We start from the raw sequence: 16564 nt of genomic DNA on the forward strand, positions 1-16564 counted from the left end.
AAGACAGGAGGAAGAACCCGCAAAGGAGACTGAGAAAGATTGATAAGTGAGGTAAAAGGGCAACCAGCGAGTATTCTCTGGAAGCCAAGAGCAGGAAAAGTGTTTCAGTAGGAGGAAGTGATCGTCCGTGTCCTTGCTGCTAGATTAATTACTAAGATGAGGACTGAGAATTGAGCACTGGTCTAAGCAATTTAGAGGTGACCTTGACAGTTTTGGGAAGTGGTTGGCAGCAAAAGTTTGGTTGAAATGAGTTCAAGAGAGAAGAGAGTAAAGGAATTATAGACAACAAATATAGAAAAATTGATAAAACAGGAGAGATGGGGGCAATTTTGAGAGCAGTGTTCTTGAATAGCAAGTTTATATCCAAAATTGAAAAGAGGAGTTGGAGTGTAAAGTAATTCAATAACCAGTAGATGGTTATGCTTATTTCAGTGTTTAAAATCATTTATCATAGGAAGATTTAGACTGGATAGATTTATGATTTTAGTAGCCAACTAGTCAAGCACTGTGGTGTTTTCTAGCAGAATAATGGTAGCTGGGTAACCTTCTTTTTCAAAAATTCACTTGGGCAGGGCATGTAATTAGTAGCATAGCTTTCTTTTGTAGGGCTAAATGGAGGATCTTTTTTGTAACTTATTAACATACTTGTTTCTAAAATAAAATTATTGGCACTTTATGATGAAAAATGGAGAATTCTTTCCCAAAGACAGAAAAGAAAAATAATTCTTCCCTGTTTCAAAAAACAAAAAAAGAAAAGAAATTTTTTTTCCTACTACTTTTCTGAAATGTATAGTCTATTATTGGTTTGTTTGATTTTCTAATTTTTTTTTTTTTTTTTTTTTAACTTTTCAGGCCGGAGTGAGACAGCTTTATGTACAGATTGACTTTGCGGCCATGTAACTGAATGAAAAGAAATTATGCTTTTTGGGGGACCTAAGTTTTTCTGGTACTGTACAATCCTAATCATTGTACCTAGCTTTTTAAAAAGAGAAATCATCACTACGACTCCCCAGCACCAAGTAGACCAGGTAGAGTCAGCCGATTGTGCTCTGCCAGGAGTTTACAACTAAGGGATCAGAATTAAGAGGATCTCTCCTGGACTTGTGGTCTTCTGTGCTTCTTCCCTCCAAACCATTTTGATTTCTGAGGTTTCTAGTTTTGTTCCAGGGTATTGTTTTCTGTTTGTTTGTTTCCTTTGTTTTTCATTTCAAATGCCCTCACTCCCACCCCTCATCCTAGCCAGTAAGAAATTCAGACAGTGGGCCTCTAATCATCTGGAATGTCTTCACTGAAGCTGCTGGAAACCACTGCTTTCATTCCCAGAAAACCAGTGTTATTTAAAAAAAAAAAAAGAAAAAGAAAAATGGAAATCTGCTTTATATGTAATGTCACAGTCGTTGACGTTTTTCAATATAATCACGTTTGTAAAATTGTTTGTACCTTGCAAACTTATGAACCAAACCATATTGGGTTTTCAAAGTGCCTTTGTATCAGAAAATGTATTTGCCAGCATAGAAATGTACCATCGAAGGTCATGTATATGTTTTTTTTTTAATGGGTATTCTGTACAAAATAAGACTCTTGTTAGTAATGTATACAGATGTCTTTTTGTGTACTTGCAGCATAGGTTTAGATATATAAAAACCTGCCTTTTCTTGCTTTATCCCATCAAAAAATAAAAGGTGTTATTTTGCTTTTTAAATCAAATTCAGTTATTACATTAAATTATTTTGTGTACTGTGTTTTCAAAACTTTGCAAATGCTTCTGTTATACAGATGGGTGTTTTGACTTACTTAAAACATCTGCTAAATTCCAAATTTCTATAAAAGCTACTGTGTCTGTGATAAACTTTCGTATATCTCTCCTTGCTGTTTTTATAGATTCTGTTAATGAAAGGAAAAGGCATGTAGAGTGAAGGCAGAAATGGTTGTGACAATGTTATTTTGCTTTTTCATTCTTCAAACGCCAAGTCATACGTTTTCCTGTGCAAGTGTTACACAAATACAGTTGCTTTCAGGAATCCTAAAGCAGCATTTTATTGACTTTGAAGTATTAAAGGTACGGAGTAAATGTGGTAACATAGAACTCTTCCTAACACAGGTATCTTGGAAGTTAATAAATAAGTTGATTTCTAGGCTCTTGTGTGTTTGAAAAATAAAATTGCAATTTGAGATAAGTGCTTGAATGTTCTACTTAAATATTCTCTGTGTTTTATGAAGAAATTGTTCTGGATAGACATTTTCCCATTGTACTTCATTTTATCACAGTGTATATTCCCTTTTAGCTGAAAGGGAAAAATTAAAATTGTTGGGGGGAAAACCCTGCAGGATGGAAATGAATGTTTAGAATGTAGATCAGTAATAAGCACTTTTTCACTGATGTGGCAGAAATCACTGTTGATTTTGTCTAAGTTTCAGAGTATCTGTTTCCCTATTTCTGACCTACAATTTATGAAATATACTGTGTTAGGAAAACTATAGACTGCTTTCTTCATGCTTTTCTAAACCGCTGCAGATTGCCATGAACTGTTGATAGTCCCCTTTTTGCAGATTAAGTAGTATTTTCAAAACATTTTTACTTACTGCCAGGCAGTTCTAAAGCTAAGAATTCCTGCAATAGAATGCATTTAACTGAAACAATTGTTAAGATGTTTCAGGAGGGAAATATAAAAGGAAATGTCCTGATAATGGTACTGCTTTTTCATTATAAGTAGTCACTTGGAAGTTTGCATCCACTACCAAGCCTGAGAGAAGCCTGCGATATTCTATAGGTTTTGGCATATTGTGGAAAATGACAGATCTAGATGAAGGCGGGGATTTTAGAGGTGTGCGTTTAAAAACTAATTATGTGAAATTGTACTGATATTTCACATACAGAGATAATATTTGCACTGGCCTGTAAAATTTACAGTGCACATTGAAGATCCAATTCTGCCTTTCACTGAGGCCTCCATTCCAAGTGAAGTTTCTTGTCAAAATATGCATCACTTTATTTAACTATGCTCTCAATACACAAGTGCATGAGTATGGTTTTTTTGTTTGATAAGGAACAGAGTATATATATAGGACATTTGACTGAGATGAAACTCTTAGTTTTGCACCTGTTACAAGAGAGCTCCAGTTCATATCATTTAGCAGGTTGGCATTAACATTTATGCTTTAATGAAATGTTCTTAAACCTGTGTGTGCAGCAGGACAAAAAGGAATTTTTTTCTCCCTCTTAGGAAATACTTTGTCTTCTCAATGTTCTTGGCACAGATGTATTGCTGAAGTAGATAATTTCACTGAGAAATACTCCTTGATTATTCTTATAAATTTAGAATTCAATGTTCTTGGCACAGATGTATTGCTAAAGTAGATAATTTCACTGAGAAATACTCCTTGATTATTCTTATAAATTTAGAATGTCCCTATTGTTGGCCTAATTCTTGGGGGAAAAATATCTGAGTATAACTTTGCTAATATTTTAAAAACCAAATATTCTCTGGAGAAAAAAATTGTATTGCTCAGGGAATGTTTACCTTGCCAAGTAAACTTCCCCAAAGAGAAATATACCTATACTAGTTTTGTGTTTTAAAATCTAGATTCTATTGATCGAGATGAAGGGCTTAACCTATGTACGGCTCCCTTATTTTGCTTACTCCTTGTGCACTTTGTGAAGGACAGTATCTAGTTTATCTGTAGCTCAGTGTTCCTCACATATCCCCACGGCATCTTCTGCAGAGGCATAAGGAAGTGGTAACAGATGTTACTGGCATTTTCCATGTACCTGGAATGCTCCAGTGTTCTTCAAAGCCTACTGGTAAACACCAATAACCAAAATACTGTGACTTTTGTGCATCTTTGTAAAGCAGCCAAATCGTTGACTCCAGATGCAGGTGATCAGAGTTCTATAATGTTTTTACCTACCATGGTATAATCAGTCTTACAGAATTATTAATATGGTAGCATCCTCTTATATAATGCTGGGATTTAAGAACAAAAATAATTCATTGCTTAACATAGAATTTTACATCCAAGTAGACTGTCCTTAGAAGCAGTCTCATTCTACCTCTCACTTTACAGATGAGAAAATTGAAGCGCAGAAATGCTGTCATTTATTCAAGGTCACAGAGATAATGAGTGACAAAGCCAAGACCAGAATCCAGGTTTTCTGACTTACTGTGCTTTGTCTCCAGTGTAATTCTGTAAATGTGTTGAAGAGGCATTTTTAAATAAAGGACGTCTGACCTCCATTTTTGGTACATTAAGGCACTTTATAAATGGAGTTTTTTTATTGTCTTATTTTTCATAGCTAATTATGAGAGTTAGAATATTATTTCCATAGTATTCTTCATGAAAGATACGATTAACTTTTTTACTCTTTTTTACTTTTTTACTCTTCTGGAACCAGTTTCTGATTTTTTTTTTAAAAATAGTGACAGGTGTGCATTGGATACTTTTAACTTGTGAGTAAATTTTTCTGTTAATTGCCCAAGACTAAATCCAATTTAAGGATTGTTTAATTTCTTTATTTTGTTTAAATTCTGTGAATTGGTGCTTTTTAGAAACCAGGCTAATTCATAGGTCATATCATTTCATCCTTGTTAAGTTTTCAGTCACCGGAGAGCTCTTGAATTCTTAACGTTTTTCTCAGAGCCGCACAAAACTGGGCATTAAATGTTGTATAGAATAAAACAATTTTTAATAGGGTAAAATTTTGAAGTCTTATCAGAATCCCAAATGCTAAACTGCTACTTTCAACTCTTCATTAAAAGCATTACCTTGAGAAGTTAAAAAAAATAAAAGAGAAAGAAACTTTTTTTCTTTCTGTCACTATCTTCGAAACAAATTATTTTCCACTTCACCAGAACTTTGACAAAAAAGGAAATTATTTTATTCTTTAAAGAACATTCAATAAAAGTTTTATTCGTAGAGGATTCTTTCAAGACACAATCCCCAAAAGCCTTAGTGATCCAGACTTCTATCATAGACTCTAGACAATGAAAAATTATGTATCAAAAAAAGTATTTGCAGAGAAGTATAGTTCTATTTAAAGGTCAAATAGATGTCTTTGAGGGTGTCTTTGGTTTATGTTTAACCATTTCCTAACTACAAATTATACAGAAAGGGTGGGGTTACTTTTATTAAGTGTTTATGTATCAGGCTCTTTGGCCTTTTTCATGTTATCACATTTAAAATCCTCATATTTTTATAAAGAAGGATTTTTCCATGATTTTGATCCATAGATCTTTTTCAGATATATTTTACCTTCTGATTCTCCTAACATTCTTGTGAGGAAGGAATTAATTCATAACTCCATCTTACAGATAAGGAAGCTGTTGCGAGAGAATGTAAATGACCGAACTGGGGCATAGCCAGTGGTAGAGCGCTGACTCTAGATCCAGTACTTCTTGGTGACAACTACTCTGTTTTGTATGTCATTCTACAATGATTTAAAGGTCCAAGAAGTTGTAGCAGATCTAAACACACTCTCCTTTAAAATCATGAACCATCACCATGAAAAAATTGATATAGGGGAATAGTTGTTATATATATACATTGGTTAGACTCATTCCTTCTTTGGATGCTCTCTTATGCTTATTACCTTTGCCATTTAACTTAAACTGTGCAGGCTAAAAAGAGCAATCAGAGCTCTTTTAAGCACTTTTAAGAACTTTTTTTAAAAAAAGAAAGTAAAAAGTTTTCTTGACACTCACAGAGTAAGCTGCTTAAAAGGGACCGATTCAATAGTGTCAGCGCCAGTGTGTGAAGAGAAACTGAACTCCTGGCCAAGAGACATTAACCTAGTTAGTAGGAAGTTGTCTTCCAAGAAGTACAAATAATTTTGCACTGCATGAGAGGGATACATAGGATTTGATTTACAACATTACATTTTATAGACACCTTTTCAAAAGGAAGAAATATATTTCGCAATTAGTAGTAATCTATGCTTAAACTTAATAATATTTAACTTTGAACTCTTCCCATGGCTTTGAAAATTTAATATTTGTAATTTCGATCCTGATGGAAAGTCTGTAAAAAAGAATGTCTTTGTCTCATACATCCTATTGTCACCAAACTTAGCATGAATTTACACTTACACACTTAGTAAATGTTTGGATAACCAGTGAGTAAATATTGTAGACAGCAGTGGATACACAAGTAAGGACTGGGGACAGGTAAACCAGTAATTTATTGTTTATTACAGAAGACATCTCAGCTTTTCTTTGGCATTTTTGCACAAATAAGTGACTTTATATTCACTTTGGCTATTTTTTTTTTTTTCAAGTAGCCCTGTAAGCTAGCTGCTCCTTCATTTTAATACAGGAACAGTGGAAATATCGAGATGTTTTCCATTTTGCGTGCTGTGTTGGACAGGAATTTCGTAGAACTGGGACTGTGGAACCTGGGTCACTTGAATTTTTATATTTTGTATAGCCAAATGAGAAACCACACTCTCCTTTGTTTTTATAGAAAATTGCCATATTCCTATTACTTTAAGGACCTGTGTATAACATTCTATTTCACTTATCCCAGGTGTATTTTCATCCAAAACTCTTTCAAAGGTATATCTTGAAGGTACTTCTATAAAAACAACACTACATGTATTCATTAAGTGATTTAAACATTCCTAAGATAGCTTTTATCTTCTCTTTTTCCCCTATAAATACTAAATTTCAGTAGAGCTTCTCTGTATTTCTTTACTTATTTTCCATCTCTTTTCATTGCTGCTTCCAATGTAAAACTTCCCTTTTTCACTAGTGGAAAAAAAAAAAAGCTTTATTTTGAATTTTAGTATTTGAGTTTTATGTATCATATATCATGCATCGATTAGGCTCAATGAAGATTCTATTCTGAACTAGACATATCCTGTCAAGAGCTTGCCAAGTAATCATCTCATTGCTTCCTCTAATAGCAAATTCAGTGATATTTCTGCCCAAGTGATATTTTGCCCCAACATTTGTGACTTTGATCAATACACAGAATGGGTCTTTTATATCAGAAATACTGTGAATGAAAAACTGCCAAATCCTATTCTAAACACCCCTACAACTCTTTACCTCCCTGTCTTTAATGGTTTCTAAACATATGGCCAAGTTTGAATTTGGGTTTGATTCCTATGGTGAAGAGTATGGCATCAAAACATTTCTAAATAAACGTTTGAGTACAAGGCTAGGTTGGAATGTCAAAGACTATGTTGTAATTTGGTTTGAATATGCTAAAGTGAGCAATTATGATTTGCCTAAGAACAACACAACAAATTCATAATGCATATTTCACTTTTTTCTACTTGAAGACATTCATGTATATATTTTGTTTAACCTCAGATGTATTTAAAAAGAATGATAAACAATTGTATCAAAATTCTTCCAATAAAATTTCTGTTTAAAAATCTTTACCTGAATTGTGTCTATTAGTTTGATGAACTGAAAAGAACACTGTGAATTTAACAGTTATTGGAACAGATTCTGGAGGACTTAAGGAACGGAAGGGAAAGAATGCTTCTCGGGGCCCAGAAACAGCAAAATTGATCAGGAAAGAGGAGATGGTAGGAGAGTTGGAAATGTCTTGACATTGTGAAGATCCTCATTGTGGATCCTCCTACTCATTATTTTACCTCATAAACAAGTCTTGAAGTATTTCCAGACATTACCATTAACCCCAAATTGTTCTCTCACCTCATTCCCTATGATCTCAGCTTATAGGAAATGAAGACCACAAACATCTGACATGAGCCTCCATTATCCTTCCAAATGTTTTCCCTCTAATCAGAAGAAATTCTTTTTTTTAAGTAACTTCTCCACAAAACCCCAGATCCCACTCATCCCACCTTCTGAGACATACTCTTACAAGGCAGCGTCTTCCTACTATCAATCTTTGCCACACAATGAGGGCTTCGTCCTCAGTGTGTCTGTTGTCAAGCATCTTACATGTGGTCTACATGTGCTTCTTCCACTTCCTTTCTAACCATTTCTGTAGCTCCTAGTATTATTGATTCACTCTTCCCTAGTTTGTGGAGTTAATCAAAGGCCATCGGTGGCTTGATTCTTGTCACAACTGTGGCAGAACTACCAGCATCTCAAATTCAACAAAAAGAAAAGAATACATTTACCTTTCCCACTCAGATCTCTTTTGAACTACCATTTCTGTCAGAATTCCTTACAGAATTCTTAGAAATCTAAACGTCGCCTTTGCCACACCCCCGTTTCCTGAATCCCCTATCACAAAGTCCTCCTCATTCTGTTAGGGGAACCACTGACTGAAACCGCCCGCCCTGCCCAGGCATCACAGTAACCACTTGCATGAGTTCTCCTACAACAGGAGGTCCTGGTAAGGAACGCGGAACTAACAAGCTACCACCAACCGGAAGAATTCGGGAAGGGTCAAAAGGAGAGAGGAGACGCCAGTCCGTATGTCCTACCACCCTCCCAGAATCCTCCTCGCTGGAATCCATCTTGGCTGAGCGATGCACGCGCCACCAGGAAGGACCCTGAGGCAGAGTGACTGGCCAGAGACAACCCGGAAACTAAACCAATTACCCTAAAACCCGAGACGGCAAGCCACGTGGCAGAGCAGTTCTCCTGGGTTCCCTTACCCTCCTGCTCTCCACCCAGGCGCCCCTTCCCAGCAAAGTCTCTTGCTTTGTCAGCACATGTGTCTCCTTGGACAATTCATTTCCGAGTATTAGACAACAGCCCACTCTCGGGCCCCGGAAGGGGTCCCCCTCCCTGCAACAATTCTTTGCAAATCTTTTAAATTCCCCTTTCCATTCCCACTGCCCTGCTCTAGTACTTCACTGATAACTGTACGCAGAGTCACTCTGAGGAACTGCCTGACTTCCCGTCTATTCCATGCCCAGCTTTAGCCACCTCCATTTCAGCACACACACACACACCACACACCACAAAAACAATTCTGGCCTTAGGCAGGAAGTACAAGGAATTTCTGCTGAATCAGACTCCTGTCCAGGCCCTTTGAAAACATTTCCCCTAACCTGGTTTCCTGATTACCTTCTGCTTGCCCTTCTGCATAGTGGACTTTGACCTGCTAGAGCTAGAGCACCTGCCAGGGTCTCCCTGCCCTGCCTTTCCTGTGTCCTCTGGAATTAGCCTCTGGCCTAGTGGAAGTCCACAGTGGCCTATCAACACCCCTTTAGAGCAGCCTCTTCTGTTTACATACAGGTTTAGGCAAGTTATTTACTAAAATAGTTCACTACCCAATCTTTCTTTATCTAGAGTTTTTGGCTTCCTTCCCCCCAGAAGCCACCCTGTGTTATACTAACAGAGTAAGCTTCCCAGTTTCCATTTTTATTCCTTCAGCTCAGGAATCGAGTGGCTCTCTAAGTGCTCATCAAATACAAATTCCTCTGAACAACTTTAGCAACTCATAATGCTTTGCCTTCCCTCCTTATTCAATCTCATTTCCCATGATATGGCAATAAGCAAACTTTTCATTACTCTAGACCAGAGAAACAGCAAAGACAGAGAGAAGCAAGCAGGTCTAACAGATGTAGATAAAATGACAGCAATTTAGTACTTTTCATTCCGTATGCAAAAAAGAAAAAGAAAACAAGAAAACATCATTTTAATAGGATTCAAGCTCATTCAAACACTCTGTCAGCTCATCCAGCTCTACTTCCAGACTTAAAAAAAAATCTACCATGAAGTTCAGGCTTAGCACAAGCTACCAACATGTAAATGAATAATTCAACTTTATCTAATAAATTCCTATAACCAAGAGGAGTAATAATGGTAACAGTGTGACAGTACTCAAAGGCATCAAGTCTGGCACAGTTTAAACAATCAAAATTTATTGAAAACAATGGATGAATTATGCTTACAATATAAAGTTTAGCACCTCTTTGAAAAATGGTTCTGTATGGATTGTTAAAGTGAATTGTACTCTTTGAAAGACAGTCCCTGCTAAAGTCAAAGGATTGAAAATAATACGAAAACAAAAGCATTCCCCAAAGTATTTCCTGACTTTAGGTACATATAATATTTTAAAAGGGTGACACTCACTGTACAAGTAAACAAGAAGTTAAGATTCACATCTAAGCACAGGTATAGTTTCACAGCAATTAGAACCCTGCCATTTGGCCTGGACTTTTGAAAACATTGTAACTGCTTCTAAAATTATAAATAAGGTCTGTCTGATTAGCCATCACTGTTTTTCCACCCTAGGCATTAAGTTAGATCAGACTGTTGTTCAACTTTACAGGGGTTCTCTGTCCTGTATGAGCATCATACTACTTCCCCTTGAGCAATGATTTGTACACAGGTCATACTGATTTCCTCAGAACTTCAAATCAAGACAAAGTTACTACATTTGTAGTTATATCATTTGGAGCAAAGGCTTCCCATTGGCTTCCAAAGACTTCCGCTAGACAATCCTGTAGTAATGGCCAGCAACTACGGAAACCCACAAGAACTACAACTGAGAGAGGAGAATTTTTCTCTGTTTGACAGAGTTATGATTTCAAGAGGGTAGCGAAAACCTCTCTTGCTTTTTTCCTCTATCCCCCCCTCCATATAGGTCAGGATGTAGGCCCAATCATGAAGGTATGAGACACAGAGCAACAGAGTAAACAGAACTCCAAGTTTCTGGCCAGAGGACTAAAGAAAGGGAGACTAGGGAACCAGGAAGTAGTGAGGAGATCATAGAGAGGGAGGAAAGCAACGTTGTAAAGTTGATTATGAACCCCAAAGTTCACTCTCAAGTCACTAATGCTTGGATCTGATCCTAGTTAGCATACCCAAAGAACTTCAGAACTAAATTATCCAATTGACTAGGTCCCAGATTGCCTAGGTTCCAGACCAGGTCACATAAATCTTAGATCACAAGGACTGCAGTTCTTGAAAACCGAACTGACACTGGAACCACAGTCCACAGAAGGTGGGCTGGTGACGGCATTCTGCATCTAATCAGGTTCATTGCCTGTTAAAACAGAAAGAATGCCATTCACCATAGAAGCTAAACAAGACCCAGAATCTCATGATAGAATATTCAAAATGTCCAAGCTACAATCCAAATTACTTGGTAAAGTGCCACAAAAATTTCAACTGCCAACATGTAAATGAATGAAAACAGATGAAAAACAATCAGCAGATACCAAGGCTGAAATGACATCAATGTTGGAATTATCCAACAAAGACGTTAAAGCAGCTATTACAAAAATGCTTGAACAGTCACTTACCTTGCGACAAATGTTAAAATGGAAAATTGAAGGTATAAAAAAGAACCAAATGGAAATTTTAGAACAGTAACCAAAATAAAAACGTACAAAATGAACTCAACAACAGAATGGAGAAGACAGAGGCAAGAGTGAGTGAATGGTACTGGCACAAAACCAGAAATATAGATCAATGGAACAGGATAGAAAGCCCAGAGATAAACCCACGCACATATGGTCACCTTATCTTTGATAAAGGAGGCAAGAATATACAATGGAGAAAAGACAGCCTCTTCAATAAGTGGTGCTGGGAAAACTGGACAGCTACATGTAAAAGAATGAAATTAGAACACTCCCTAACACCATACACAAAAATAAACTCAAAATGGATTAGAGACCTAAATGTAAGACCAGACGCTATAAAAATCTCAGAGGAAAACATAGGCAGAACACTCTTATGACATAAATCACAACAAGATCCTTTCTGACCCATCTCCTAGAGTAATAGAAATAAAAACAAAAACATATGGGAACTAACGAAACTTAAAAGCTTTTGCACAGCAAAGGAAATCATAAAAAAGATGAAAAGACAACCCTCAGAATGGGAGAAAATATTTGCAAAAGAATCAACTGACAAAGGATTAATCTCCAAAATATACAAGCAGCTTATGCAGCTCAATATCAAAAAAACAAACAACCCAATCCAAAAATGGGCAGAAGACCTAAATAGACATTTCTCCAAAGAAGATATACAGATTGCCAACAAACACATGATAGGATGCTCAACATCACTAATCACTAGAGAAATGCAAATCAAAACTACAATGAGGTTCTCACACCGGTCAGAATGACCATCATCAAAAAATCTACAAACAGTAAATGCTGGAGAGGGTGTGGAGAAAAGGGAACCATCTTGCACTGCTGGTGGGAATGTAAATTGATACAGCCACTATGGAGAACAGTATGGAGGTTCCTTAAAAAACTAAAAATAGAACTACCATATGACACAGCAATCCCACTACTGGGCATATACCCTGAGAAAACCATAATTCAAAAAGAGTCATGTACCACAATGTTCATTGCCTCTCTATTTACAATAGCCAGGACATGGAAGCAACCTAAGTGTCCATCGACAGATGAATGGATAAAGATGTGGCACATATATACAATGGAATACTACTCAGCCATAAAAAGAAACGAAATCGAGTTATTTGTAGTGAGGTGGATGGACCTAGAGTCTGTCATACAGAGTGAAGTAAGTCAGAAAGAGAAAAATAAATACCATACGCTAACACATATATATGGAATCTAAAACAAAGAAAAATGGTTCTGAAGAACCTAGGGGCAGGACAGGAATAAAGACGTAGATGTAGAGAATGGACTTGAGGACATGGGGAGGGGGAAGGGTAAGCTGGGACGAAGTGAGAGAGTGGCATGGACATATATACACTACCAAATGTAAAATAGATAGCTAGTGAGAAGCAGCCACATAGCACAGGGAGATCAGCTTGGACCTTTGTGACCACCTAGAGGGGTGGGATAGGGAGGGTGGGAGGGAGACGCAAGAGGGAGGGGATATGGGGATATATATATATGTATAGTTGATTCACTTTGTTATACAGCAGAAACTAACACAACAATGTCAAGCAATTATACTCCAACAAAGATGTTTAAAAAAATAAATAAATGAAAATAAAGAAAGAAAATATATCAATAAAAATTATCCACACTAAATAACAGAGAAAATAGATTGAAAAAAAAAAAAAAAAAAGAACAGAGCTCAGAGACCTGTGGGACAATAAGAAATGTCTTAACATTTTGTTCTCAGAGGCCCAGAAAGAAAGGACTCTGCATACAGTGATGAAGCATACATACACTGCTGAAAAAATATTTGAAGAAATAATGGCTGGTAACTTCCTGAATTTGGTGACATAAAACTACAGATTCAAGAAGCTGAGCAAACCCCCAAAGGATAAACCCTAAAATATCCACATGAAATGCAACATTATCAAATAATTACAATCAAAATTCGCAAGCTTTATATAGATGTCAAGAAGCTAATTCTAACATTTATATAGAAAGGCAAAGGAACTGAACCAGATGCAATTTTGAAAAAAGAAAAAAACTAGAGGAATTACACTAGCTGTTTTTAAGGTTTACCATAAAACTAAGAAATCAAGACAGTGTAGTATTATAGAAGGGAAAGAGACATATACTGACAGAATAGCAAAGAGTTCAGAAATAGATTCACACAAATATGGTCAAAACAAATATGGCCAACTGATTTTTGACAACAGGGCAGAAACAATTCAATAGAGATGGTCTTTTTAAACAAATGGTGTTGGAGCAATTGAGTATCTATACGCAAAACAAAAACAAAAACAAACAAAGGACGAACCTTCATCTAAAACTCACACTTCATAAAAAAATTAACAAAATGTATTACAGATCTAAATGTAAACTGCAAAACTGTAAAAATTTTAGAAGAAAACATAGGATAAAATCTACATGTCCTCGAGTTTGGTGATAGGTTCTTATACATGGTAACAGCAACATGATCTATACAAGAAAAAGCAATAAACCGGATTTCATCAAAATGAAAAACTTTTGCTTTGCCAAAGACATGGTTAAGGGAATGAAAGGACAAGCCAGAGATTGGGAGGAAATATTTGCAAATCACAATCTGACAAAGAACTTGTATCCAGAATTTATAAAGTACTGAAAACTTGGGACTTCCCTGGTGGTCCAGTGGCTAAGACTCCACGCTCCCAATGGAGGGGGCCTGGGTTCTATCCCCGGTCGGGGAACTAGGATCCCACATACTGCAACTAAGCCGGCACACCGCAAATACTGAGTCCACATGCTCTACAGCCCATGCTGCAACTAGAGAAAGCCCACACGCTGCAACTTGAGAGCATGTGCACTGCAACGAAGAGCCCATGTGCCGCGACGAAGACCCAACACAGCCTAAAGCAAGAAACAACATTCAAACCTTAACCATAAGAAAACAATTCAAATTAAAAGTGGGCAGAAGGCATGAACAGATGCTTCATTAAATAAGATATAAAATGGTAGATAAGCACATGAAAAGATGTTCAACATCATTAGCCATAAGGAAAATGCAAATTAAAACTATGATGACATACCACAACACACCTATCAGAATAGCTAAAATAAAAATATTGCCAGTATGAAGTGCTGACAAAAATACAGAGCAATGGGCACTCACACTGCTTGCAGCAATGCAAAATGACACAGCCACTCTGGAAATCATTTTGGCAGTTTCTTATAAACTTAAATGTGCATTTACCATATGCCCCAGCAATTGCACTCCTGCCTATCTTCTCTAGAGAAATAAAAACTTACGTTCACACAAAAGCCTGTATGTGAATATTTTAACAACTCTATATGTAATTGCTAAAAATTGGAAAAATCCAAATCTCGTTCAAATAGTGAATGGATAAACAAACTACAGTGTATCTATACATGAGACTACTACTTAGCAATAAAAAAGAATGAACTTTTGATACATGCAATAACTTGGATGAATTTTAAAAGCATTTTGTTTTGAAAGAAGCCGGTTTCATTTATATGACACGCTCAAAAAGACAAAACTATAGAGAAAGATCAGCTCAATGGTTACAAGGGATTATAGGTGGGTAGAGGGGTGAATATGAAGGGATAAGGCGAAGGAGTTTTTCTGGGTGATAGAACTATTCTGTGTCTGGATTATGAGAGTGATTTCACTGTATGATAGTTTAAAATAGCATTAAAAATAATAGTATTAATAGTATTAAAGGGCTAACAACTATTAAACAAACAAATGAATGTAGTGTTTAGGTGTTTCAACTTTAATGGCCAAAACACTGGCATTCCACAATAGTAGACCAAAACCAATATCATTCATCCTTTTTCTGCTGATGAATAGTGCACATTTTTCATTTTACAATTTCATTTAAATTGAGGTTAAATTACATACAGATTAGAGTTACCAGATTTAGCAAATAAAAGCACAGGCACTCAATTCAATTTCAAATAAATAATCTTTTTTTTTTTTTTAGTATAAATGTGTCCCAAATATTGAATGGGACATATTTGTATTTAAAAAAATTACTCATTGTTTATCTGAGATTCAATTTAAATGCGTACCGTTTTATCTGGTAATTATAACACAGAAAAATGCACAGATCCTATATCTATATAACTGAGTGAATTCTGATAAATGTTTATACTCATACAACCAAAACTCCATCAAGATACAGAAACTTTCCATGACCCTGGTTCCTTTCTGTCCCTTTCCAGTCACTCTTCACTCTCTCCATAAGTAACCACTATTTTCTTTTAATTAGTTTTGCCTGTTGCTGTACTTCATGTAAATGGAAGTGTACAGTACTATTTTGTATCTGGTTTCTTTCTTTTTTTTTTTTTTTAAACATCTTTATTGAAGTATAATTGCTTTACAATGGTGTGTTAGTTTCTGCTTTATAACAAGGTGAATCAGTTATACATATACATATGTTCCCATTGGTTTCTTTCACCTAACATGTTTTTGAAATTCACTCATGTCTGTGTGTGAGTCAATAGCTCATTCTGTTTTATGGCCAAGTAATATTCCATCGTAAAACACACAGTTTTTAAATGCATTCTCTTGTAATGGACACATGGCTTGGTTCCAGTTTGGGGCTATAAATGAATAAATATACAAAATTATAAACATTCACAGACTATTTTTTGTCATATGTTTTCATTTCTTTTGAGTCAATACGTAGGACTGGTTTTGCTAGTTCAGGGGGCAGTTGTATGTTTAATTTATAAGAAACTGGCAGTTATTTTCCAAAGTAGTTGTGCCGATTTATATTCCTACCAATACTGAGATTTTCAGTTACTCCATATCCTGGTAGCTTTCACTACTGTTAGCCTTTAAAAATTCTGACATTCTATTGGCTTTAATTTTCTTTACTGTTTGTTTGTCCATTTCCTATTTCACCAATTTCTGCTCTTATGTTCAGTATTTGCTTCCTTCTAGTTAGTGCTTAATACGCTTTTCTTTTTCTAGCTTTCTAAAATGAAAACAGATCGTTGACTTTAAAACTTTCTTTTCTATTCTAAAGCAATAAATTTCTAAGCACTGCATCTGCATAAATTTCTAAGGTCTGCATCCCAGAAATTTTCACATTTTACGTTTGTTTTTATTCAGTTAAAAATAAATACTGTTTTATCTCCAAGTATTTGGGACTTTTATAGACATCTTTTTGTCAGCAATTTAAAATTTAATTCCATTGTGGTCAATGGCCAAGTATATGGTCTACTTAGGTGAATGTTTCATATGTGCTTGAAAATAATGTCTAGTCTACCACTGTTAACTGTAGTGATCAGTTTGACCCAAATTGTTGGTGTTGTCCAATCAAT

The 16564-nt window shown here is 35.9% G+C and overlaps 1 protein-coding gene across 1 annotated transcript in view; it reads left to right on the forward strand.

The window, feature by feature from the left end:
* SLC30A7 (solute carrier family 30 member 7) overlaps positions 1-6818 on the forward strand; it is an 80663-nt gene extending 73845 nt beyond the window's left edge. Inside the window, exon 11 of the mRNA XM_036859491.1 lies at positions 853-6818. Within this exon, the coding sequence (XP_036715386.1) occupies positions 853-900 (48 nt within the window). The 3' untranslated portion in view covers positions 901-6818. The remainder of the gene's footprint in view (positions 1-852) is intronic.
* Positions 6819-16564: the final 9746 nt, after the last annotated feature.

This window comes from Balaenoptera musculus, chromosome 1, assembly GCF_009873245.2.
Source record: "Balaenoptera musculus isolate JJ_BM4_2016_0621 chromosome 1, mBalMus1.pri.v3, whole genome shotgun sequence".
Lineage (NCBI taxonomy): Eukaryota > Metazoa > Chordata > Mammalia > Artiodactyla > Balaenopteridae > Balaenoptera > Balaenoptera musculus.